This window comes from Diadema antillarum, unplaced genomic scaffold, assembly GCF_040938485.1.
Source record: "Diadema antillarum isolate AM-2024a unplaced genomic scaffold, OU_Dant_1.0 scf00000146, whole genome shotgun sequence".
Classification (NCBI taxonomy): Eukaryota; Metazoa; Echinodermata; class Echinoidea; order Diadematoida; family Diadematidae; genus Diadema; species Diadema antillarum.
The window spans coordinates 2,797,666-2,825,441 of NW_027271035.1; the positions used below are offsets into that span (position 1 = coordinate 2,797,666).

Consider the following 27,776-nt stretch of genomic DNA (forward strand, 5'->3'; position numbering starts at 1 on the left):
ATTCTTGAACCCATTTTATTAATTTCTTATAAACTGAAGTAACACCTTCACATAATGGGAGTGTGCACTTTGCTTTCAGACTGGACAACGGGTAAGGAAAAAAAAATCATGAGGGCTAACTCCAATGTGTAATGCTAATTATTAATATCTACGAAACGACTTTCTTACAAAATCTACAATGCCCAGTGACATAATCGGTGATGTAATAAATGCAGATTTCCTCACAACTTTCTTTCTTCTTCTTCTTCTTCTTCTTTTTTTTTAGCCCATGCAATATGAGACATGTATCCCAATAAAAATCATGCCATAACATATTTGGAGATGGCTTATCAAAAAATGCACTGTTTAATCTAACAGGGTGTGTCTTTGTTTACCTCAATGAAACAGAGTCGCAAACTTACAGATTAGCCACACTTCCATTACAGCAATAATACTGATTTCTCCTTCATTTAGTTTCCAATTCAAATTCTTCAAAACCGAATGCGGAATATCTCAGATGAATTATCTTTGAACGTAAAGGAATTCAAAATATTTGAGGTTTCAAAATATTTGAGGTTTCAAAATCTAAGTATCTAAATGAATGCAGAACTGTCTAGTTACAACCACCTGGGCTGAATAGAAAGCTTCTTTATAATGATGAAGAAAAATAATTACTGTTTAAAGGCCTATAAATCTAAGTCAAGTAACCTTGAAAGCCTATTTGTAGCACATGCACCCTACATTGCAGGTCCCTACCACGTCCTCTCCGCCCCTCTCACCCCCTCTTGTCCCCCTCCTCGCCCCTCCTGAAAGCCAATTTGTAGCAAATGCACCCTTCACCTACTCTAATACTTGACATTAAAAAAAAAAACCAACAACAAAAGTCCATTCCTCCTGGCAATGCACTGTCACTCACATACTTACTCAAACCACAACCTTACTTTGTGTCATGACGTATAGACTGACTTTGTAAGCACCAAATCTCTTCTGTAGCAATTGTCCTACTGACTACATTCTCTATATAGACAATAAGAAAGAGTCCATGATTGTACAACATAGACCACTACACATCACTGCAAAATATGTCATTTGCCCAGCAAGGAAGAAGAAGAAAAAAAAAACTATGCCACAGGGAGCGTCGGGGCATCTGTGTGGTTGGGATGGGGTTTCGAAGAGGCGTCCTTTCCGTTTGTGATGGGCACCGAAGCAGGCATGTCCTTGCCGTTGGTGTGGAACCCGCCCACCTCCTCGGAGCCGTTCATGGACAGGAGGGGCGAGAGGGGTGGAGAGGACGTGGCAGGGACCCGCAAGTGCCTGGCAACCTGGCACCAGCGGTTGGTGGTCGGGTTGTACACCTCCACACTGTCCAGGAACCGCTTGCCGCTAAAGCCGCCGATGGCGTAGATCTTGCCGTCGGCCACTCCCACACCGACGTTGACGCGAGGCGTGGACATGCTGGCTGCGGGGGCCCACTCCTCGGTCTCGGGGTCATAGCACTCTACGGTGTCCAGCACCATCTGACCATCACTGCCACCAATGGCATACATCTTACCTGTGGATATGACAAATAATGAACATGACAAAGACATGAGACACAAGTAAATCCCCTACGTAAATTTCCATAAAAATCCATTTTCTATTTTTCATAGGCTCAGATGTCATTTCTTACTCCCCTTCAAAATTCTACCTAAAAGGTGGGTGCAGTACAGCGCATGATCACATGACATTCTTCTTTGAATACAATTAGCTCTAAGCCATTCAATAAACTACCCTTAAAAGCAGCAGTATAGGCTGCCTTATGGTGGATTGAGAAGATGCACACTGCTACTAATACGCGGAGGCAGGTCTGCTTAAAATCTATCACTTAACATTTCCCAGAGAACAAGTGACTCTTCTATGGAAGATAAGGTTCATCCATCAATAAACTATAAAGAAGAAGAAGAATGGAATCTTTGCACACAAAATTTAAAGTCAAAATTCCAGACCACTTTGCATCAGTTTTGCAGTAAATTGAACAACCTACACTGGACAAGAATACAAATCTGTAAGCTTTGACAACTATTCAAATAAGAACAGCCACCTTAGACCATCCTTTTCTTGCCCAAGATGCCACAAAACTAGAAAGAGCAAAGCCATGTTGAAACTACACTCAACTTTATTTTCAGACCCTATCACTGTTCATGCACCAATCCTACAAATTTCCCCGAAGTTATAGAGCCACTCTAGGAATGGGGGATCAAAATTGCACCCATACCATCAACAGTGCAGGTTCCTGCACCCCTGCGGCAGCTCTTCATGGATGCAATGGATCTCCACTTGTTTTCCTCTGGCTGGTAGACCTCCACGGAGTTGTAGCAGTTCCAGGCGTCGGAGCCGCCCACGGCATATATCTTTCCGTTCATGGAACAAACTCCAACTTGAGCTCGACCTGTGTATGATGTTGGCAGAAAAATAAATAAATTAATAACTTTAATAAACAAATGCAAGCAAACACATAAAGACAGAACACTACGAGTCAAAAATTGCACTGGTCATTGTTTTGTGCTTTTTGTCAAATAAAGTAGTAATTCCCCTGAAGCAAATGAGATGCTGCCATAAAAAGAACCAACTGTATGTTTGTCTTTCAAATTTGATGTCACATATTCCTGCACAAACAAAGCTCTGACACCACCTCTGAAAGACTTTAAAAGCTTGAAAATTACAGTCAAGAGACAAGTATCTGTTATATAACAAGGTTTAAAAATCAAACATGACTCACACAGCTGATCCAGTTTATACAGTTCCATTAACTTCAATTCATTCATAAATTTCATCAAAGGATTGAGTAAAAAAAAAAAAAAAAGATACTTGTGCAACAATGCAAATTCATCAGCAAACACACAATCATGCAGTAATGATATGGCTGGCAACAGATTGTTACAAAAAGACAGACTTTGCATATAATTCAGGGAATAAAAGGCATAAATGTCTGTCAGGCCAGTCCACAACTGAATGCTGTAATGTCTGTCATGAAATAAGGAAATGCAGAAAGGGAGAGAATATTTAGACAAAATTTGTCTAATATTCATAATTTAATAATGCACGGGTAAGAATGAGTTCACAGGAGATACATGATCGAGACATTGTGAATACCTGAAAGTGCACTGCATCTCCACTAACATCACAAACTTAAACCTGTGGATTATTTGGCTAATAAATGGGTCTATGAAATATCTTCAGCATGATATTCAGCTGATAAAACTTATTTTAAGACATTTGGGCAACTCTTTAATTGGTTCCACAGAAAACTGTGTAAATTGTTTCGATTCATGCTGCATGCATGTTCCATAAATAGGTATTCTATACCAAAAGAGTACAGAAGCCCTACTCTGGCTCCTTGCATGTGCACATTCAGTAATGCAAAGCTACCTAGATGGCTAACACTGCTAGTGCGTATCAGCCGCATTGAGCAATCGTAATGTGCCACAGGATAACAAGCTGTGCTGTTATGCTTTCCCGTTGCACACTTTTTGCACCCCGTGCATGTGAGTAAGAGCGCACATGTGACTCACTTTAGCACTTCTGATTGGTTACATTATTGAATTCATTTCATGAATACAGGTCAATTAAGCCTAATAAATGGACTCTGTCTTTACACTGTATGAGCACCATTTTCATCGCCGAGGGGCACAACTGGCTGGCTGCTCTCTGAAAACCATCTACAGATTTGTGACATGGTGACATCATTCCTTCATTTTATCTGGTCCTGTGACTGGGACAGATTTTATTGTCCCAGAATCAGAATTTCAAACTTAGAGAGCGAGAGTTTCAAAATATCATCACTTTTGGATGTCTTACTGTTCTTTTTAATTGTCCACTATATATACATTAAACTTGAAGAGTGTGGCGGCCTCTTCAGGGGTCACAGATTGGACAGGTCTGGAACCCTTAAACCCTCCATACTATCCCCCCTACAGTCCAACTGACCTTCACTCAGAGGGGCAATGTCTGACCACGTGGATGAGGATGGGTCATACCGCAGGCAGCTCTTCAGGTTGGAGCTCCCACTGTTACCCCCAATGATGTAGAGTTGACCATTCAGGACAGTAGCACCTGAAAACACAAGATGAGGTATACACGCTCACTAACTTGACAAAACTACCGCTACTAATAAAATCTGAGGGCATGCACTGGTTTTAGCCTATGCTATCTCATGTTCCATGAATTAACGTGGTTGAACCTTCAGACCTGTCTATCTAGCATGGCTGTCCTTGGTTCACTCATGCAAAAAATGGCATAGTCTATTGAATAGAAAGACAGCTTCAATATCAACAAACTTGTGGTTGTAGAGTGGCTCTTCTGTGCCATCAAAAACTAGCAAAAATCTTTCCTCTCTACATCCATCCTTATTCAACTAATCATCACAAACAAAAATCAGCACCAAAGTCAACAAAAGCTCTTTGTTTGTTTCCAGAAATGCATTACTTGTTTTCTTTGTATTCCTCAGTCAATGCAAGTTACATTATTCTGACTTCTTTTAAACAATTACATAATGCGAAGGATACAACTCTTACATTTATTTTATTGTCATATCAAAAAAGAAGAAGTTTAGGGAAGATTAGTATGCAGACCTATAGTAGCCTTGTAAAGAAATGACATTGCCATCTGTTCTATGAATTTTCTCATTTTCAAACTATAAATTATGACCAATTTCTGTTTCAGGAAAATACTTACAGTAAAACATGACATATTCGCAGCATGAAATTTTTGTGAATTGGAGCCGATGGCCTTTTTCACGGCATGAAATTTGTCGCGAATTGCACTGGCATTCAATGCATATTAGTGTAGACAAGAACTTTCCTGTGCATTATTTTGTAAATCTTGGCTCTTGCGAAAATCGCGAAATTAAAATGCACAGGAACATTCCTCGTTTTACAGTAACCCGTTGAGGACGAGCTGATTTTGCTATGACATGCATTTCCCATAGACACCTGCCCAAGAATACTCTGGACTAGTCTTTAACGGGTTAATATTCCATGATTTTCTTATTCTTTCAAAATTCTTCTTTACAAATAACATTTCCAGGAACTTCCTCTGGTCTTTTGTTTGATTTTTTTCCCCAGTTTATTATGGTCAACCTGAATATTGAGTGGCTAGTCATATTACAGCTTAGTGTCTGTTCAAGAGTCTCTTTCATGGAACTGTTGAAGGCAGTTAGATTTAACCAACTTGCTGCACCATATGAAGATGACTCACCATAACAAGTTCTGGGTAGGGGCATCTCTGGGGTCGGGGTCCAGTCATTCAAGGTGTCGTAGCTTTCGCAGGACTTCAGCTCACAGTTGCCATTTGAGCCCCCAGCAACGTAGAGGAATCCCCTCAGCTGGCTGAGCTGGAAGCGCCCTCTAGGGGTGGACATAGGGCGCAGCAGTTCCCACTTGTTGGTCACGGGGTCAAAGGCCTCTGTGCTGGAGTGGAACTTGCCGCGGTCATACCCACCTGTGAGGATGGCAAGATCCACATTTATTTTTGTTTGAGTGACTTATACTTCCTTATTACTATTACTACTATTTTTTTTCTTAATACCATCCACGCCTGCAAACAAGACTGACATGATTATACAATGGGGTACCACAGGTTGTGCACTAAAAACTAAAGGCCAAGCCTGAAGTGTTTAGGATGCTTCCACAGTGAACTTTATTATCTTCAATCCTCCTTGGAGTAGCCTACTAATAAAAAGAGAAATTGCGATGGAGTGGAGAGCAAATCTCCAAAGACACATTTGCTGTATGGAAGGTCTCACCTCACCAATGAAAACTGGTTAATTCGAATGAGACAAAAGCGAACACACAGAGGCATTAGTGACCGTAGATTATTGAGAGCTGAAAAAAGTCCCACCTGCAACGATAATCTTCCCATTGAGCTCGGTGACCCCACTGGCACTGCGAGGGTAGTTCATGGCCGCCAGCGGAGGGTGGAGGGCGTCCTTTTCGATAGAGAAGGAGCGGGCGGGACGGTGTTTGTGTTTCGGCTTCTCGTATAGCACCAGGGTAGTGAGTTGGTTGTCCAGAACAACGAGGGCGACATAGCGATTATCTGAGGGAAGAGGGCAAGAGATGGTAGGTGTCTAAGTTATCATCTGTATATTGTGAAGGAGCACTTATTCCCTCTGACAACTGAGTATAAAGTATTATGTAGAACTAATCAGTTTGTGAATAAGCAGTGGAAATTATAACACATGAATGATGCACAGAGCAGACAGCTGCAACTCTGAAAATGCTTCAGGGATATGACTCTTAAGCTTCTCATCTTTCAACTGGATATCTGTAGTGCAGATCATTTTGCAGAAGACCAAAAAGTGAAGAAACAAAACAAAACAAAACAAAACAAAACAAAACAAAAACAAAAATAAAACATAAGGCAAACACACCAATAAATAAATAAATAAATAAATAAACAAACAAACAAACAAACAAACAAAATAAAATACTTTCTTTGTTTAAATGCCATAAGATAATGCTGTTAGCAAATTTTGAAAGGAGAAAAAATATGTATTTCAAAAAAATTAAAATACTGCCCAGGTAAAATATGTTATCTCACCAGCCATTGAAGTCGATGCAATCACTTTCCAGCTGTCCATCACCTGAGACTGCTTGGGGGCGTCGCCCGGAGCCAAAATCAGCTTACGGGGTGTGGTGTTGGTACTACCGGTAGGAGTGTGTCCTCCTCCCTGTCCCTTGCCCCCAGCTCCGGCCCCGTTCTGGTGCCCGTTGCGCACCTTCTTCTTGTCCGGCGTGTAGACACCCACCTCTGAGAGGTCAATGTCGTAGGTGTCCATGACCTCCGATTCCAGCTCGTCGACCTCCTTGATGTTCTTCAGGATGTTGTTGGCTGATAGCAGTAAGGTCTGGGGCTGTTGAGTCACGATATTTTCACAAAGACAAAATAAGACTTATTCTGAGGCAGAGGCAATTACTTGCAAGTATCAGCATCTTTAAAACTGCCACTCTGATTGGTAAATGCTTTCTGGGCAGCAATGCCTGGTTAGTCTTTGAATATTTGATTAAACATAATTCACTGTGCTTGTTTCCAAGCTCATTGATCTTTCAAATATATTTCAAAGAAATATCAATGAAATATTGAGGCTTCGCAATATTTTTTCTACCCAAGTCTACATGTTAAAGGGTGTGTGCAGTTCTGGTCGAGGTGAAGATTTAGCTTTTAACGTTTTGTGAGATATTCAGAAACCACTCTATGAGATGTCAAAGAGCATGCGGTTCTAAGGGGTATCAAAAGTTTATTCGATGAAAATCAGTTTTGAAATGGCTGAGATATCCAAAAACAAGGTGAAACAAAGAGATACTAATAAAGTTGGGGCATGTAGCCTTCTATTATTAGCACTTTTTGGGATATCTCAGCCATTTGAAAACCAATTTTCATCAAATAAACGTTGAATCCTCCTTAAAATTACATGCTCTTTCATATTTCATAAGAGGCTTTTCATTATCTCACTTAGGAATGTTCAAAACATGAATCCGTACCTCAACCAGTACTGTACAGTCCCTTTAAGGACATAGTTCAGACCAATCACATGAAGCAATTCCCATCTAGCTCATCATAACTCAATTATTGAGACCTATCTCTGCCATTCATTTTCAACAAGGTTACCCCAAAATATTCAAACAAATACAACACACTTACACACGTGTACAAAAACCCCACACCACTGCTGATAGAACCACACAGATTATTAGCTTTGGAAAAGATTAGAATATCTAGTTTGTCCGTTCTGAAATTATTTTCTTATTCTTACAGGGCAATCGGCAAGGAATAAAGTGACGGAGAATATTTAATCTATAAATGCTGTTTCTGTAGCATGAAGGTGCTGAAAGTGCAGTCTGTGTTCCCCCAATCCTCTCACCTGTTCCATCAACTCAGAGAGCTCAACACCTCCTTTCACTGTCTTCCTCACCCAGTCCACGGCAGACTCAAAGATCTGACGGTCGCTCATGGAGACAGAGGCCTTGCTCGATATCACCTCCAGCTGAAGGACATTGGGGTTGAGGAAGCAGGTGGGGTCAAAACACATGGACAAAGATCAATTAGCCTCTTGAACAAACCATAATAAACTTGCATTTATAGTTCCTATGCTGTACGTTTCATCAGAGCACTTGAACTTGGTATTTAGTTTCTTTCTCTTTAGGTTCTTTGTGTATCTTAATGTTGGCCCATCGTCAAATAGTGCAATTCACATGTATTGCTTCATCATGAACAATACAGTTTAGAACTTGTACTGGATGGTCCATCCTGCCAAACTGTACCAGGCTAAACTCATTTCATATTTCCCATGATAGCAATGCACCAGAGGACATCTTCATGACTATTAGAGAGCATGTGGCTGCTGGTCACAGTTACTACTAAAATTACGTACTGATCCCTTTCATATGGGGTTACTGGGATTTCAAGGAAAGCAGGAAAAATCTGCAAAACAAGCCCGACATGGCTGATTTTACCCTCAGATTTGAACCTCAACACTGTGGCCAAGTGACAAGAGGTTTCCCAATCCATGGAAGATCAGAGTTTAGAGAAGAGCAAGCGAGTGCTAAAGTTAAATTTTGGTTGGAAAAGGAGGAATTCAGAAAAGAGGAGGTGAGAAAAGAGTTGGATCAGGATTCCAGTCGTCTACCACACATCAGAATAAGGCATCTTGGTGTCATCATTGGGCATTTTTTTTTTTCATCATGATTTTCATTTTTTCATTTCAGTTTGTTTGTTCATTCATGAAGGGGATAACATCATTAGTTGATATAAGTCTAAAATAGCAAATTTGTACGCAAAATGGATTTATCATACAACAAATTCTGACCTTTGATTGTATTGTCATGTTTGTATCCCTTTTCAAGACGATAAAGTTTGTTTGAATGAACTCTACTACTTTCTTGTAATTATTAATCCATGTCTAACATCTTCTGGCAAGCACCAACCAATTTGTCCTGGGTAATTGCCAATTACTTTCAAGTTCCAAAGCATCATTCAACTCCATGATCATACTGACTTGAACATGGAGTAAATTGTGACTTTAATCAACAATGTGCCTTGAGATTTCCACTTTAGTGGACAAGGGTGAATACTTTACATTTAAACTTAGAAGTAAACAAGTATGAATACCTTAGATTTCCACCTCCGTCACCAGGATGAATACCTTATATTTCCACTTTACGTGACAAAAACGGATATCTCCTTTGCGCCTGTCCTGGCAATTTTTTTATTTTTTTATTCAGAATAGAAATTTTTCCAATGGTAAACTCTTGCTTGACTTCTTTCCAACTTGTGTTATAAATAAATCCAAATTTGACTGAATCATATTTAAGCAATCAACATGCTTCATTGGCCTGAATTCACGAAGGGGGTACAATTGAAACCATGGTTTAAACCATGGACAATTTGTATCGAGCGCCAAGTGTCGCATGGCCAAAATGGTTTAAACCATGGTTTCAATTGTACCACCTTCGTGAATTCGGGCTATTATGTCTCTTGTGAAAATAAAAGTGAAATGCACCCTACAACATCACCACAGATACAGTGAAATTCCAATGGATGAAATATGTGCAGAGTAAGCAATGATTTTGAAAAGCTTTAAGTGATCTTGTTTTTTTAATTTACCTTCATAACGGGAAGCTGAGCAAAGTCTGGGGTGCCGGTGACCTCGTCCACATTCGCCTTGATGTACTTGTCGGTGATCGAGACGAGTTCGGTGTCATTCTCGCTGTTGGCCAGTGAGCGGATTTCTGTTGAACAGATGCAGCAAGAGAGCAGGGAGAAAAAAACATAGATTATCATTAAACATGATGTAATGAGCAAGGTTTTTAGAATGAAGGGTGAAATAAACTTAGGGCTGTCAATGTGTGAGACATAGACGAGGGCCAGGAGCAGAAATTGTAGTCATACACTGCTTGACATGATATGAAAAGAATATTGGAATGTCTACTTCACAGACAAATCAAAGAATTCACTGTTCGAGTACAAAGAAAATGCATGTTACGTTCTGATTTATAAATTCATTTACTTTCATACTATTACAAGAACCATCCCTACACAAACATTGCTGAAAATTATGAGGGACTACAAAAGAAAGAATTGATGAATGGCAATAAAATGTATGAGCATAGATGAAATATCTTATTCTGTTCTTCTTCTGTAATGATGTGGGCTTTCATCACTATTTTGTTTGCAGTTGAATATCCAACAGCATACTGTACATGTCATCCCAAAGCTAGTTGCATCATGCGAGTGTAAAAAAAGGAATCTCTAGGCTCTGGCGTTGCCAGGGAAGGTAACATCTTCACAAAACAGCAGTTGAGTCCTAAATGGACGCGCTCCGCCATCCGGGGGAAAACAACATCTGGCTCCGACAATCACTCGGCGAAGGTTGGAAAATAAGCCAGGGCAATATCCTACCATGACAAACAAGACATCAACAGACCCACACACCGCGGAATTCCACATGCAATTCCTACTCCCAGATTGAAATCGTTTTTCCACCTGTCCCGACGCACCGCTTGGCACTCATCATTCCGTAACCAGGCAGAGGTGGAAAATATTCTCACAGCACAGTAACAAAGCAAGTGAGAAAGAGAGAGAAAAAGATAGAAAGAAAGGGAAAAGAGAGGGGATAGAGAGATGTACATGTCTAATGAGAAAGAAATATTGTTTCACAAATGTGCAGCCGTGACAGCATAAATATATGCCGGGATATTTCACTTGAATGTAGTGTAACAGGCCAATGAACACATCCTACAGGCTGATGTCCGATTCATTACCGAAATGGGCATTTTATCTCAATCCCTCTCCCTTGAACCAATGAACTGAGATAGTAACCAGGGACTCTTTATCATAGACTGCTATCTGCTACAACACCTTTCAAACCATCTCTGGATGAAAGAATGATAATATGAATTTCCCTTCTTCACATGTCCTGGGCTATGTACATGTAATGGTAGCAAACAAAAATAATTGTTTTATATTCAAATGGCAAATGCAACCACACAATATGGAGCACAAAAATAAAACTACAGAACACTAGACTTGCAGTCCCTATCATTTCATCATTTCATCATCAGTTTCAGGTTCCTTATAAAATTTCACTCCCCCCCCCCCCCCACACACATACACTCTCATTTTGTTGATCAGTTATCTAATTTTTGAGTTGTGTATAGTTGCGTATTCGGAGTATATACATTTCCTTTACTATTAGTATGTCTGTTTGTCATTTGTAATCACAATAATTCTAATTCATTACATTAATATGTCAACTGCAAGTCACTTGCCTGACATGTTAATCACTTTTATTTTACAATGATTTTACACCCATGACTGTATCAGTGTTTATTGGGCATTTATCGCTGTTGTTTGACGTGGATTTTAATATCATGTCGAGTTGACCCCTTTGAAAATCAGCTTTGCTGCAAGGGCTATCCATCCTATTGCTGGAAATGAATAAATACATTGTAAGTAATAAATGCAAATAATACAAAAATATTGTATGCTGAAACATTCCCTGTATGTTGAAACATTCCCTGCATGCTGAGCAGCAGCCGTTGCACAACTGTCCGCATGTCATAAACACAATTATTAATTGATGCCTACACACACTGCAATGAGATGCTTTCCTGACCTCGCGTGGCCCCGATGTTCAGAACATCCTTCTTGATTACCCCGGGAGCAGTCTCAATGACGGCAGATTAATTCTCCCATTCAAACTCTACGTGATTTCTCGGCCGCTCACTACGTTCCCTCCCACTAATGGTTGGCACGCTGCCAGATGAGGCGCACCATGGGATTTTGAGCAAGAAGTCAAGACTTCACTCGGGCTTTCGGACTCCTACCGTTTTCCAAGAAGGCGCTTATCACCCATAATTCCACCGTAGGTGGTGGATGAGAATCTACATGTACCACTATCAGCGGTGCAAATGCTGACTGAGCTGTTGAATAATTTTGCAGATGGGTATTCAATTTTCATTTCTGAAGGCAAAAAAAAGAAAAAAAGAAAGTTCTTTTTAATCTCATTCTTTAGGAAAGAGCTTTGAAGTCAGCTGTGGTGGAAAAAAACAACAACAAAAGAAACAAAATACGAGCAAAGTGATAATATTCAAACTATCCCAACAAAATCTCTGTCACAGATATGGGAATCTTCACAGAATGCAGAGACAGCAAAACACACAAAGAACTGTGCAGGGATGTGGAATATTGGGTGTTTTTTTTTTTGTGAAAAGTGAGCATTGATAATAAATGCCATGTGAGTATATGTCAACCAATTAAACTAAAACTTACCATACTATTCCCTCTTTATTTCAATAACAAATTCTCCCCAGAGAATGAAAAGATATCTTTTACTGCAGTCATGAGTTGAAGCGACATGTACTGTTGTGAGCATCTACTGTTATTCTCAAACCATACCAGACCACTTGTTTGTGACATCAAATCCTTAACAATTTGGGGCAGTGAGAATGTAAGAGAATCTGTGGCCCACTTGGAAAATATGCCAGCCGAAATGATCCTTCTCACAGGCCTCAATTATACAAATTAGGTCCTTTGGACTAATGGCATATGATATCTTGTTATGTATGAGAGATTATTGCCACATACGTCAATCAGCTGGCTCTTCTAAGGTTAAAGGTCCTGTTTACCTGTGGGAGCAGTGATTCAGAAAATGTTCAACATATCACTTTTGATGCATATGTGTAGGTCAGGTGTATCACAAAACATCCTACCATATATATATATATATATATTTATTTTTTTTTTTGCAATAAAGCCTAAAATATAAGGAGATATCACAATCTTTTTTAAAAACCATTACTGTAGACAGTTTAGTCTGGAAGCATTTTTACTAAAACTATTGTTCACATTTGGTATATTCAACAATACTTAACATTGATTATACTGGTTCAAATTTTTACATTGGTTGTTTCTATCCTGAACTCACATTTTAGAACTATTTTGAAGCACTTATGCTGGGTTTTTATTATGCCTTTAAAGTTTTTACTGCATTACTATACCAGGGATTGTTCCAAAGATACAGTTGTAGGGCCTACTGTTTGACAGTATCATGGTTCCGTATCAGAAATGAAAATATTTTGACTGAATTGTATGACGATGTTCAAATGAAATCATTGTGTCTCTATCATGAGATGTACAGCGTACAAACAAATGTTCCCATACTCATAAATCTGTTTATTGAAAGGTGCATTCTAACAAACACTACTGCCTATGGGAAATATTGCATGGATATGGCCACTTACAGATTCTATAAATTGCTTTTTTTGTCATTGTTGAGAACTTACCATCTATTTCCACAACTAGTTCCCACGCACTAAATATACACCAGGTTGCGTTCAGTGATGAGATGACTGGCCATCAGGAAGCCAGCATTACATAATCTGTCCCCGTCTGAGACCTGGAATCCTTGCTTCCAACACAGCCTGATCTGGTAGCCTATGTCATACATGTCCAATCTCCCCCCCCCCCCACCCCAATCCCCTTTTGTTTCCTCTGTCATCTTGTGTCATGAGAATATTGCCTGGGTATGAAACCCACTAACAATTGATGCTTCTGGTGAGAAAATAAATCTGGGCTGCATTTTCCTACATCGCACCAGAGTCTGTTAAGTATATTGTATAAATATATGAAGCATTGAAATTTCCATGCACTCTGTAGCAAACCATAAAAAGGGTCAATAGATGCCATTTATACTAGCAGAGATAAGCTGATAGCATTGTAAACACAGTAAACACAGAAGGTGAACAAATGAACTGAGTGTAGGCTACATTGTACCAATGATCTTAGAACACCTGCCTCCTAATTCCTCCAGACTATCTTCTCTGCGAACCAGGCAAACGCCATGTTCTTGATACTGCTTGTGCATAAATGCCCCCCTCCCCCCCACCCACGAAAACAAGATTTGAGAAAGGGAAACCTACATTGCATTTTGAAAAATAAAACCACATTATGGAATATATTTCTTTCTATGCTATGTCTTAATATATAAAATTTCAAAAATCCACTGCACATGCATAATGACTATGCTTTATAACTCCTCCCCCCAAAAAAGGGTTTGAGAACTTAGGGAAACCTTTGCATTTTGAAGTATAATATACGCATCACAGTAAGTAATGAAATGGGCAAATTTGATAAATAAAACCACATTAGGAATACATCTATTTCTTTCTATGTCTTAATATACTCAATAATCAACTGTACATATACATCCGTATACAAGTACACCTGTAGCTGGTTTGGGGTTTAGACTGGGAAACACCACATTAGTTCACCACAACTGTGGAAGATGCAGTCAATGTGACTATTAGGGCATTTACCCCCACTGCAATCAGCATCATCTGTGTACACACTCAATCTGTCTCAAGTGTTTGCTATAGTGCAGGAAATTAACAAACGGCAGATGTGTACGTGCGCTTTTTAATGGCATATAAGCCTGCTATCTACATGTCAAATGAACCACACATTATGGGAAGTATCTGTTTATCTTTTAAATCAACATAGCATGCCACTTGAATTTGGATGGAATAACTAATGACCAGCTTCTGCAAATGATTGACTCGTTTGGACAATATGTGTAATTTGTGTGTACAGAACAGAAAAAAATGGCAAAAGGAAATGGAACATGAATAGGACGATGTAAAGTCTTTATACTGCATGTGCCTCTGTGACATTGAAGTAATGCAGCCAACCTATGGTTATGACAAAGTTTGCGTAATTCATGATCATCCATACGATCCTGTCGTTATTTGTAAAGAAGTACATTCTAGACAACATGCCTCCTACGCACTCAGAAAAAAAAAAAAAAAAATGCCAACATGTACTGGCTTACGTCTCCTACAGGAACACAATAGAAGTTGCTGGATAGCCTTTATCACTTCATGTCTTTAGAGCCTGAACAAAATCAACACATCTTTCATACAGTTTCCCTTCAGCTACAAACACACCATATGCATTACACATGCACACATACAGTGTACATGCACCTGTATGTAGTTGTCTTGTATGCTCATCTATAACATGTACATGTGTGTGTGTGCTGTGTTAGCTCTTTTATGCTGTGTCACACAAAAGAGAAAATCATTGCATGTACACAGAGACTCCAACTCTCCCGTTTTCGACGGGAGATCTCCCGCCGAAAACCCATTTTTGCAAAATCTCCCGTTCTCCCGTTTGAGATTTAATTTCTCCCGCCCTGGCTCTTTGTCTCCCGTTGGAAAGGATTTCTTCCATATTTCTATCGTATGTTGAAAAAATAAGCCTTAGATAGCACCAGAGAGCATCTAGAACCCTGGGAATTTCGCGCTTCGCACACATCAACTTTGAGTCTCCCGTTTGCTCGGGGTTTCAGGCGGGAGAATCTCCAGATCAGAAGGTACTTTGGGTTGGAGTCTCTGTGTACATAAGAAATGAACAGCGACAAACTTGGTCAAAGGGTAACACATGGGTTTTATGTTACAGTCACTTGTCTGTGACAGAGTGCAAAACATACCAGCACATTTCTCACCTCTATTGTAGCCATTAGGTGATGAAAACAAGTCACACTTTGAAGCCCCCTTTATATTCCAAGGCCAAGACACCGCGGTAACAAGACTATTGACTTCTCAACCTTAATGACATGCTCTTTATGATCACAAAACACATGCAAGAAAGATCTTCTTCTGTTCTGATGACATTCTAGAGATCAAAACTATCCAGATCCCAAATTGTCATCTGGTGGCCAGCTAAACACACGATTACACTCATCAGGACTCATTGGAAAAAAAAAAAAAATATTGATGATCATAATGACAAAGGAGAACATTTACATGCTTCTTTCATCTAAATGCTCAACAGGCACTGAGATACAAAAACCATGATTTAAAACAAAGAAAAGTGGACATTATGAATAAAACAAGCCAGTTTACTGACTATATAATCTATGGACATGCTTGGTCTGAGGAACTGTAACAGCCATTGTACCTTGTTACAGTATGTACCACACTGCCTTGATTCTGCAGAATCAAAAGCATGTTTCATCTATCGTAAAAGTGGTTTCTTTCGCAGTGGTTTTATTTTCGCGCTTTTCGCGCTTTGAGGTTGAACCGCGAATTAACATCACGCGAAAACGTTTTGAACTCGTCGCTTGTTACAACGCTATCATTACCGACAGCGAATTCAAACACACACGAAAAAGTCGGCACCGATGGAAACCGTGAAAGTTTCTGTACGCGAAAGAAACCACTTTTACAGTATACTCTGTAGAGCACATAAAAACCTACTAGTGCAAAAATATTCACTTTTACAGTAGTGGTTATAAATATGTCAAACAAGCAAGCATTTTACAAGCTTCAGGTCATCTGCATCACAATTTGTTAGAAATATATCGCATTAAATTTGAAATTAGCCCATTGGAATGGAGCAAATACACTGTAGGACCTCGGGCTAACATGGGCTTGACAAGCATCATGTGCCAAGAATGGAGCAGCAAATGACCAGGCATTTTGACCATATGCTGTCTGTGTTTCAACAAAAACAGGGCTGCCAACTTCCGCAAAAAAATAACAACAAAAAACAAAAAATCAAACCAACAACAAAGAAACAGACGCTCGCGCGCACACACACACACACACACACACACACACAAACATATAGAAGTACCTTACCATAAAACAGCAACAACAAAAGACATTTATATTACAATAACCATAGTTGGGATGAAAATGGGAAACTTGATCACATAGTGCACACTAAATTAAATTTCAGCCAAAACAAACAAACCAACCCCCCCCCCCAAAAAAAAAAAACTAGAAATGTCGCTACAGCGACTGGTTATACCCCCGCCAAACAACATTTCATAAGCTTTGGTCAAAACAACATTTCATAAGCTTTGGTCAAAAAACTGAGGAAGTAGTTAAATCCGCAAGATATTTCCTTGATCTTCTGCCATTAATATGCCGTTACCATGGCAACGTACTTTCGGGTACTGTCGAAAAATGCGTCTTGCACATCTACAACCAAAGGCACACATCTGTACCAAGTTTCATGGAAATTGGGCAAAAACTGAGGAAGTAGTTTGCAACACAAAATTTTCCATCATTTTGGCTCATAATATGTGAGCTGTTACCATGGCAACATACTTTTTGTCACTGTCAAGAAATGTGTCATGCTGACCTATATCCTAAGACAACCATTCAATATGAATTCCATGAGAATTGGAAGAACACTGATGAAGCAGTTTTGCCATGAAGCATTTTGCCCTATATTTTACCAATAACATGCCGTTACCATGGCAACGCACTTTTTACCACTGCGGAAATATGTGTCTTGCACATTAACATATTCAGATGAACATCTGTACCTAATTTCATAAAAATTGATCAAAAACTGTGGGAGGAGTTCGCGACGCAAGATTTGTACCCATTTTTGCCCATAATATGCCGTTACCATGGCAACGTACTTTTGGGTACTGTCAAAAAATACGTCTTGCACATCTACAACCCAAGGCACACATCTGTGCCACGTTTTATGGGAATCGGTTGAAAACTGAGGAAGTAGTTCGCGACGCAAGATTTGCAACGGACCGACCGCCCGACCGACCGACCGCCCGACCGCCCGACCGACCGTCCGCTGATTCCTATATACCCCCTTCAAACTTCGTTTGGCGGGGGTATAAAAAAAGAACCAGCACTTACTTTGAAGAAGAAATAATACCACATGCATTTAATAAAAATGCCCTACTTTGGCAGCTTTGCAATGTTCGAAGAATGGAAATTTTGAGGGTTTGGCCCAGTGCCTGATTTCTGAGTGAGAAGAACTGCAAGTGTGATTGTATTGAAAGCAGGGGAGCTTTACTCTTTATTTCTGAATACATTGTATGCATTCACCAGGGTTTTCTGCACACTTTGGGGCAATCATAATAGCTCTTTAACCACTTTTCAAATGCTTTTTATTTTCCAGCTTCCTTTTACACACAAATATGACCATGATGCCTGTAACACTCCAAGTACAATAGCATTAGAATATAAAACATGGCACTTATTTCTGTTAAAAGCCTAAGCAATACTCTTTACAAAGAAAAGGATCTTGTGTATAAAGCTGCATCTGCGTCAAGCTGCATGAAGACAATTTTGACATTCAGACCTTGGCACTCCAGGAAAAAGTGTGGCTTGTGAGACAGGAGAGAAAAAAAAAGCCAGCTCAACTGTCATCATAGCTGCCTACAATAGACACCCTCGTCCAGGGAGACAATGGAAGGGAAATCAATACTCAACGCCAGGGAGCAGGAGAACAGAGTTACTCTGCACGAACACAAACCACCGACTGTGTCTTCGCAGCGTAACGACTCAATGATGAAAGTTCCGGTCCTTCGCACGAGAAGGTAGAGGAGAAGGAGGGAAGAAAAGATACAACTGCGCCCGCGCTCCCTTGCGTCATTTCAATCCAAATCATGTCAATTATCCCTACTCCGAGGTGGCACATTATCGGGCTACGTACCGGTGGAAACCCGGTGTAAGTGTCCAATCAAGACGGGGGAGAAGACCACGAGAAGAGCCTGCCGTCTCGGGCACTTTCCGTTCAATCTGCCAAATGGATCCCATAATGGGGAAAAAGCCATCAGGCGGGTAAAAGAGTGTACCGTATCCCACAAAGCCGTCTGATTCCATTTTAGACGCAGACCCTCCTTCTAATCATGAACCGTTCTCCTTGCAATCAATCCCCTACTGCCTAGTCACAGTAAAGACTGATCTACAGCCTAACCCAAACATCAACTTTAATACACACTGCTTTTTGCTGCATTCTGATCTCATACTCTACATGTAGAGTAGATCATCTTCCTCTGCGTTTTATCCCCTAAGGATATGAGAAAAGACAAAATGCATGTCTTAGCACCTTTTTTCAAAATGAAAGCACAAAAAAGAAGGACAATTAACAAAATGACAAAAGAGAAGTTATGGACATATTCATACAACTTCCATATGGACAAGTAAACCTATCCCCCCCCCCTTAATATCCATGACATAATCAAACCTGTGTTCCATGCAGTTGTACTTCAACAAATCTTTTGACAAAGAATCAAACAATATCTATCTACATTTTACATGATCTATCTAAATGATACTTCTCAGTGAATTTCAGTCAATAACCAAATTAATGGTGAGGTGAACACCTGTAGCTAGAAGATGCCTTTCCACACCTGTACCCTTTCCAATTTCCAAAATGCATCAGCCTGAAGACAGACTATTTTCCTGTACTATCCGGTTAATCAGAATGTCCTATACACAAGTATACATTTACACATGCCCTTTGGGGGGATCTTGCCCACACATTTCATGTGGTGTGTGTACAAAATTAATGTGACATACAGACAGTGAGATACAGTCATCATGGATTTACAAGCTAGACTCTGCTCTAGTCTGAATTACAATTTGGCTCACAATGCACCCGTACAGGTACATAGCATTCATTTGTGAATGGAAAAGGACACAGCCATACAGCACAGCAACCTGAAATTAAATCTCAAACTTTACGCCAGACGCTGACAGCACCAGCGGGGCATTCGAGAAGATGGGAAATATGATTTAAGTTTCAAATTTGTCCCAATGAAACCACATATGATTGCATCCGTAGCAAGTGAGTGTGCTGCCAGCGACATTTGGAGAATTAAGCCGAGGGAGGACGTCCATTATCTCATCAGTCCCGAACAAACGTGGGAGTCTCTCGAAGTGATGGGCTTTGAAATTAACCAATTCTCTTACACCCCCCGGAGAGGCTGAGCATATACATGTAGGCCAATGTAAACATCCATCCACAATTAGAACGGCTGAGGAGAATTTTGAAAAGAGCGGCAGACAAAAACGAAAAAAAAAAAGGTTGGCAGGGTCACGCCAGTCTTAAGTAACGTTAAAGATAAGGGAAAACATGAGACAAACACGAGAAGGAAGGGACGAAGTAAGACTGAATGAACGAGAGATGGAAGAGAACAAGGCAGAGAGGGAGAGAAGGAGAAACAAATGGAAAGAGATCGGCAGAAGGATATAAATAGAGACACAGATATAATGTTCCTGCTCATTCCTGGCAAAATTAACATAATCATGTACATCAAAATGAAATAAAAACTTAAATACACATTACATTAAAAAAAGCCACATAGATAAGACAATCAAGAGAAGAAAAACACCTTGAAGCAAACTTGGCCATGCATCATTAATTACAGACTAATGAAAAATAAATTCTGTTTAATGTCTCTCCATACATTGTGCTCACTGCAAACACATGTCAGGGCTATAGACAATATCCCTTTGCAGGTCTCGCGCTCTAAAATATCTTCAAACATTGGCTGCAGAGTTTATTGTTCTGTTCATCGTCAGTCAACTGGGACCACGCAGTTGTGCTAAACTGACAGCAACAAAGACATTAGCAGATTCACACGTATGCAATCATAACATGTGCGGTTTGCTTGGGCAAGGAGAACTTTTGCTGCAAGGAAACATAAATTTACACAATCTTTGTGTTGATCATTCAGTCATGAAAGACACTGTCGCCAACAATGTTTCCCGGATCTTGTGATTTCTGATCTGTATTGAAAGATGTCCATATTTTTTTTTTTCATAAAATTTACCCAAGCTCCAAAAAGTAGACACATCTCTAGAAGGAATTTTGCTGCTGAAATGCCAAAAGGAATATCACAAGAATCCAACAAAAAGAAAACAAAAGAAAAACGTTCAGCGCGATCACTTCACAGACAACTACCACTCATGCATATCAATACATAACACTCTGTTGTTGTTGTTGTTGTTGTTGTTGTTGTTGGTGTTGTTGTTGTTGTTGCTGTTGTTGTTGTTGTTGTTGTTGTTGGCTTGCCTGTCGGAGTTACTGCAAGACCATAAACTACCAGACCAATTCACAAAGACAAACCTGTATTTCAAGCGACTGGGCAGTTCAGCTGCCATCATATGACTTTTCTGTAGCTCTTTCAGGCGGACCATCCACATTTTTGACCAAGGACTCTGATACATTGCTTCTTTATTAAAATCTGTCACACAACAAGATCACACAAATGCCACACCGATTGCATCTTGACCCCATGGTGCACCTCATTAGTTTTGTTTTGTTTTCCTCCTTTTTCTGCCGCGCTGCATGCACCCCTCACAGGTGCGACACCCAACTGTTAACCAATTATTACTTTTCCCACTCACCAAGGCAATTTCTTGTGTTCATGTTGTCCAGGAGGTGGGTGGCGCACGCCTTCTTCAGCCGTGGCACCTTCCACACCTTGGTGGTGTGGTAAACTTCGCTGACAAGATCTGATGATACCTCAAGTCTGGACCACAAAAGAGACAATGAACACAAATATATTATTCACCATAAACACAACATATCTACAAACACACAGAATAACAGAAAGAAAGAAAAAAGAAAACAGACATACAGAATAAAAGAAATACGAAAGCCATCAAATATCATCTTTTATGTATTAATGTTGCATGGTGGAGAATAATTCCATGAACCGAACAGAAACTTACATTCTACCCAGACTCGAAGACAACAAAGAAAATGCTCTAACTTGGATAATAAAGCACAAATATCAAGCCCCATGATATGGCTATTAACCTAAAATATTGAACTTGATCTAAACAACGTACACAAATATACATGATCAAGTAAACTTCATCAACATCTTGTAAAACATGAAAAACCAACTTGACAGCAGGATGCTGTTGAACATTCCCTTTCTCACAGAAATGTTTGTGATGTCTTTCTGTAACACAAACTTGAACAGAAAACAAGTGGATGAAACAAAATTTAATAATCACTGTTGAGTGAAATGAAGCACACATTAACACGAAATGTTAAAAACTAGATATATCGCTACGGCTACTGATATGCCTCCGCCATAATGCATGGTTCTCCTGATAGGTTTATAGTACAATGTCTTGACAATGTGTGATGACAGTTTCACACAATTGGCAAAATATTAAAATGACAGGTTTGACACAAATGTGCTGAATGTTCACTTTCCTAGAACTAGGTTCAATTGGATGAATGATTAAAATGTCAGAGTGCAGGTATTTGGGGAACTGATGATTTTTACTTGACTTTTGACCCTGTTATAAGTTTATGCATTGAGTAATTTTCAAGGTATTGAGAAAAAGTATAATTTCAGTATCAAATGGGAAAATAGCATTATCTAAACCTGGCCTTTGACCTTTGACCTCACAGTTCCAAAGAGAATCACTGTTAGGTTGAACATGCATAAATATGTAAGTTTCATGATGATACCTTGAGTTACTTTCGAGATATGGAGGAAAAAGTGCAATTTAGCACTTTCACTTGACCTTTTACCTTTTGACCTTTGACCTTTTGGCAAGAACCTTCCCCAAAAATATATATTGGGTAATACATGCCATACATCAAGTTTTAAAAAAAAAACCTTCCGGCACATTGCATTTTAAGGAAAGTAGTGATATTTTGAGGAGTTGACCTTGACCTTTGACCCCCTGACCTTTGACCCATGACCCCCAACTTCCCTAGATAATCACCGCCCATCGATACAAGCATATATACTAAGTTCCATGAAGATACCTCGAACCATTTGCGAGATATGGAGAAAAACATGAAATTTCAATTTTTTTCCACAAAATAACCTGACCTTTGACCTTTGACCCTGTGACCCTAAAATCCACGCAAAGTATTATCCCCCAAGGATATACCCTCATACCAAGTTTGATGTAAAACCACCACACGGTTCTTGAGATATCGACAAAAACAAAACGGGACGGACAGACGTACGGACGTACGGACGTACGGACAGACGGACGGACGGACGACCCGAAAACATAATGCCTCCGGCCACTTCGTTGCGGAGGCATAAAAAAATTTCAGGGAGACACCCATGTGTGTTGTACGCGCACATCTACATCGACAAAATAATTCCCAAATCAAAGGTGTGTGTGTGTGGGGGGGGGGGGGGGGGGAGGGGGGGTTACAATCTCTTGTCAGGATATGACAGAATATTCCAGTTTTCCTTAAGGGAGCCCCAGTAAACTGAGGGAGACCTGCAAGCTAAAATGTGTTAAGGGTTTATGGATTTTATCTTCCCTGTGTAGGGCCACACTGTCCATCCTAGTACACCTGGACTGCTATTCTACATAACCTTGTGGAAAATTGCAAGGGTTCAGGCAAGGGACTACAATGGACTACTGCTTTGAAGCACCCCTAATTAATTGGATTAGCATACAGATACTTCACTAATGAGCCGGAATTAGGCGCCATTAAGGTCTTTACTTTCTTCCATCCAGGCGGTCTTCATTTTTAACCCGTTGAGAACGAGTCCCTAGTATAATCTGTCAGGCAAGTGACTATGGGAAATGTGTTGTAGCAAAATCAGCTCGTCCTCAACAGGTTAAACAAGCACAAGAGCTTATCTGGCATTGGTAATACCTATACCTTTTGACAGTAGACACACAAACACATGCACATACACATTCGCATGCAGCAGCAAAGCCAGAAAGCTAAGCTAAAGTAATCAACGTTCCCAACTGCAATCTAACAATTCTACCCTGTATGCATGTGAGTGATGGTCTAGAATTCTGAGATGTATCCTCAACCGTTTTATTTTTTTCTGCACAGTCAGTACAAAAGATCATAAAGATTAATGAGGGATAAAAGACTGCCATCAATGTAAAGCAAAAAGTGAGATCAACCCAACTGGCCTGACCAAAAGTTATGAAAATCTGTAGGTAAAGGCTTTATTGAAGGGACTGTTACATAGTTTCAGACCATCTTCTGTATCAATCTGAACATCATGAATCAAGACCACCAGAAAAATCAGGATCATCCTCCAACTTGTCATTATCATTATCCCCATCCATAATATCATTGTTGCAACCAAAACCACTATAACTGTTGGTGGAGAATGAATTATCATCACTACATTTGCAATGGGCAAGCATTAACCAGTTGAAGATGGATTAATTTTGCTACAACACCCACTTCTCATAGACACCTGCCCCATTATACTCGGGGACTCGTTCTCAACAGGTTAAATGGGGTACGACTACAGTTCAAACAAGCTTGTACTCACTTCCCAGTGTAGGCAAAATTGACGAGGGCTTCCACGGCGGCAGCCGACACCCCCTCGATGGTTGTCTTCAGGACGCCGCTGCGGCGCTTCTCCTCGCGGCTCACGGTCTCGCTGAAGATGGGGCTCATGCAGGCGAGGACGGCGGCGTGGGCGGGGACCTCGTGCTCGTTGGTCAGCAGCACCATGTCGTGCGTCTGGTGCTGCTTGCGCATCTCATTCATGTAGGCCAGCACGGAGGCTGGCCACTGGTCCTCCGAATACTGCAGCCTCGTCTCGGACAGCTTCGTCTTCATCTGGACGAGGTCATCGTCTACGTAGAACAGAATATGCAATCAAATTAGAAGAATACTAGGAAAAAACATGCAATTCAACTATTGTTTGTCTTTATAATATGCCATGACTTGATGAGATGAATCATACGTGTAAATTTCCTGATTTCTGAAACTTTATAGTACAGAAGATTCTATATAAACATACTATTTCTTCTTCTTTTTTGTCATGAAGCAAGAGGGCCCCCTTCACATCTGATACCATACATGACATACTGTAAAAGTGGAAATTTTTGCGGTGTTGAAATTTTCGCGCAACCAGAAAGTAGCGCGAAAATAAAAGCACATGAATATTTTTGCTGCCCGTATGGTCCAATAGTCGATGTCTAGATTCTGCGGAATTAAAAACACGTGAAACTCTTCTTGCCTGGCTGAGTGCGAAATATTTGATTAAATGCCAGTATGAAAAATAATGTGAAAAACCAAACACTGAAAGGTCTCCAAATATCCCAATCTTACCAAGCAAGTCTATCTCTTGTTGCATGCACCTCATCTTATAGTACGTCAGCAACTCCCCATCCCCATACATCTCAGAGTTCATATGGTGTCCAGAAGCAATATGGCAAAATTGTCTCATTCTAAGGCAAGACATTGGCTTGGCAACTCCAAGGGGTCTTCCTAAAGCACAGGGGAATCAACTCGAAGTGTGCGAAGGATAGTAACGTTGAGCTGGTTTCCCACAAAAATATCAGTCTCTGCAGAATTGTTGGGAACAGGCCTCACACCTTCTTTCACGACCAGTCCAGATCGACTCTAATGGGCTCCAAACATGTATCACATTTTTATCTTTCCTCCATGAGCCTGTGACCAGACTGGTGCTACTTGAACAGAGATAGATGTTCAAGTGATTTAGGAGTTCTCCATTCTGACTCAAATGCAGACATCCTTCTCAACTGGAGTGGCAACAGGCACGTGGACACACTGGAAAATTATCCTTCTTTGTCGACAGATCGTCTCTCAACACCACCAAAGACTGGAACTGCCAATACTCGCGTACGTGGTACAACACAGAGTCAGACAAATATCTTATCATTATTTAAAGGTCCAATGACAATCATCGAACTTGGTAAACTGAAGGCGCACATGTTTAGATTAGGCATGTGATGCTAATACCTATTTATCACAAAACCACCAGCCCAGTACTGGCCACCCAATTAGAGAGAATGACCTACACCCAAATGACAGCAGCCTTTTGAAATAACTAACACTAAGCTACACTAGTCCTCTAACGAATGACTATTGTTTCCTTATCGGAAGCAAGCTACCAAAGGTGGTGGTGGTGGGGGGGGGGGGGGGGGGGGGGTTGGAGCAGGAACCAGAAGTCAAATACTACAGGAAGATGGTATCTGTAGAACAGTTACAAGAGGTCAAACACATGCTGAGTATTGTTCTACTTCTCATACCAAAATAAATTACATGTCAATGGGGATGACTAATAAAGGATTACTCTTTAAAAAAAATTAATACAAAAATAAACAAATAATTAACATGTGATACCATATGTTGCTATAGGAAACTACAGTAAAGACCACAATTCCATTATCATTCAGTATTTCAGAGAAATGAACACTTGGTAGACAACAGTTGGAATGTCTATTTTAGTTTCTATTCTTGCCTTTTTTCATTTAACCAAAAAGGATTGAATCAAAGCTTTCCACTGACTGTCAAGTCTTGTCAAAACTTTCATATCCTCAGAACATAATATGCAAATGAGATTTCTACATCTAGAAATGATCAAGTACAGTGATCAGATCATTTACAAACAATCAGATTAGTCTTTCAGACCATACAGTCTTTCACAGAGCTCTAAAGAAATGCTTGAACAGAATCACATCTTGATCATAGTATAAAAGCATCATAATCAAATTAGCACATTGAATATTACATTGCAGGCTCAGTCAATGACAAATTCACGTCTCAGACAGAGGTGACTTTTCACAGACTCAAATCAATGCTCACAGCTATAAACCAAAAGACTGTGATTGTGATGTGTTTTAAACTTCATTTTACAGAATATAAAAAAGAAAGAAAAAAATACTAATCTGCATAGATGCTGACAAAATGTTCTATCAGTTCTTTTAATTACTGTGCCATATTCAACATCATGTGTGGCACTTGCTCCAAATCTCCTAGTATCAGATTGAAAACAATAATGAAAAAAAAAATATCACGAAATGAGAACAATGTTCAAGACTGGATCACAGCAGGTGTTTTCCCCACACAAACATCCTGTCTACATGAGATGCAACAATTTGGACTATCACATGCCATATGATGAGGACAACCAAGGGAATTCCTCCCCCCTCCCCCCCCCCCCCCCCCCCCAGCTATCTGAAATACGATAGCTTGTAGAAGAGCGAAGTCCGAGGGGGAAACCACATCAGGGGAAACTAAAAAGTATACTCGGCATATACGTCATCAGCCACATACAGCAACACCTAAACAGACCACTGTGGGTGTTGTAAAATCAACCTACTTTATACAGCCATTTGTCCTTGCGCAAGCTGATACATTTGAAATCTGCTGAATCATTCATTACCTGTTAAATCTAACGGAGAGTACGAACGCTGAAAATGCTCCTGATTTATCATGAGAAGTCTGTTTTCAAAATGACATAAATATAGTGGTTAATTTGTGGAGGTGGGGGGGGGGGGAGTAAAAGCTAAAAGACAAAAATATAAATGCATGGCACAACATACATGTACAGCTGGCCATGGACTAATGGGTATTCAAGCTTACAATTGCAATTTTTAGCAGAGAGATACAAACATGGTAACCATGGCAACCTATGAGTGTGCAGTGCCTGTGTACATATTTCTAAGCTCTAGACCACTGTTTTGGATTTAACGCCAATCTGATTATGCTCCTTTCCTTAGTACTACTTTGTTTCCTTGAAACGAAAGTATCAATTCATGCTCATAATTATGTGACATTTCTGTATGAAAAACAAGAAACACACCAGGAAATAGCTAATTTCTGCATCGATAGGTTCTGCTTTGTTGTGATCTTGTCACTGACTTGTGAGGTCACAACAACTGACACTACTGTACCTTGGGGAGCTTCCTGCTTCCCAAATAAAAACAAAACAAAACACAACAACAATACTTCCTTAAAAGCAACCCTACTCTGGAAAGACACAAATTAGTAAATCTTACACAAAACCACGGACTGGATTTCCCATTAAAAACAGGACAAGTCTCTCTCATATAGACATGTGCTATGAAGAAGATCCCTGATCATATTGAAATCTTATTACTGGCACCAGGACAAACATCCATTCACGAACAATCTATGGGGGAGTTTTGATAACGATTTTGTAAACGGATCTTGGATTTGTTGTAGCAGTTTTGAGGCGCACTCTTGAACTA

General features: G+C 40.0%; 1 protein-coding gene across 2 annotated transcripts in view; it reads right to left on the reverse strand.

The window, feature by feature from the left end:
* Positions 1-876: 876 nt before the first annotated feature.
* LOC139721610 (influenza virus NS1A-binding protein homolog) overlaps positions 877-27,776 on the reverse strand; it is a 60,944-nt gene continuing 34,044 nt past the window's right edge. Inside the window, exons 3-12 of one of the 2 annotated variants that reach the window (XM_071632941.1) lie at positions 24,080-24,389; positions 21,192-21,316; positions 9,622-9,746; positions 7,880-8,002; positions 6,559-6,871; positions 5,857-6,054; positions 5,215-5,457; positions 3,946-4,071; positions 2,234-2,407; positions 877-1,531 (exon numbers count right to left, since the gene is read on the reverse strand). In XM_071632941.1, coding sequence (XP_071489042.1) covers positions 1,101-1,531; positions 2,234-2,407; positions 3,946-4,071; positions 5,215-5,457; positions 5,857-6,054; positions 6,559-6,871; positions 7,880-8,002; positions 9,622-9,746; positions 21,192-21,316; positions 24,080-24,389 — 2,168 coding nt within the window. In that variant the 3' untranslated portion in view covers positions 877-1,100. Of the gene's footprint in view, positions 1,532-2,233; positions 2,408-3,945; positions 4,072-5,214; positions 5,458-5,856; positions 6,055-6,558; positions 6,872-7,879; positions 8,003-9,621; positions 9,747-18,489; positions 18,732-21,191; positions 21,317-24,079; positions 24,390-27,776 lie in introns of those variants that run through there. The other variant, XM_071632942.1, reaches the window with a different exon arrangement.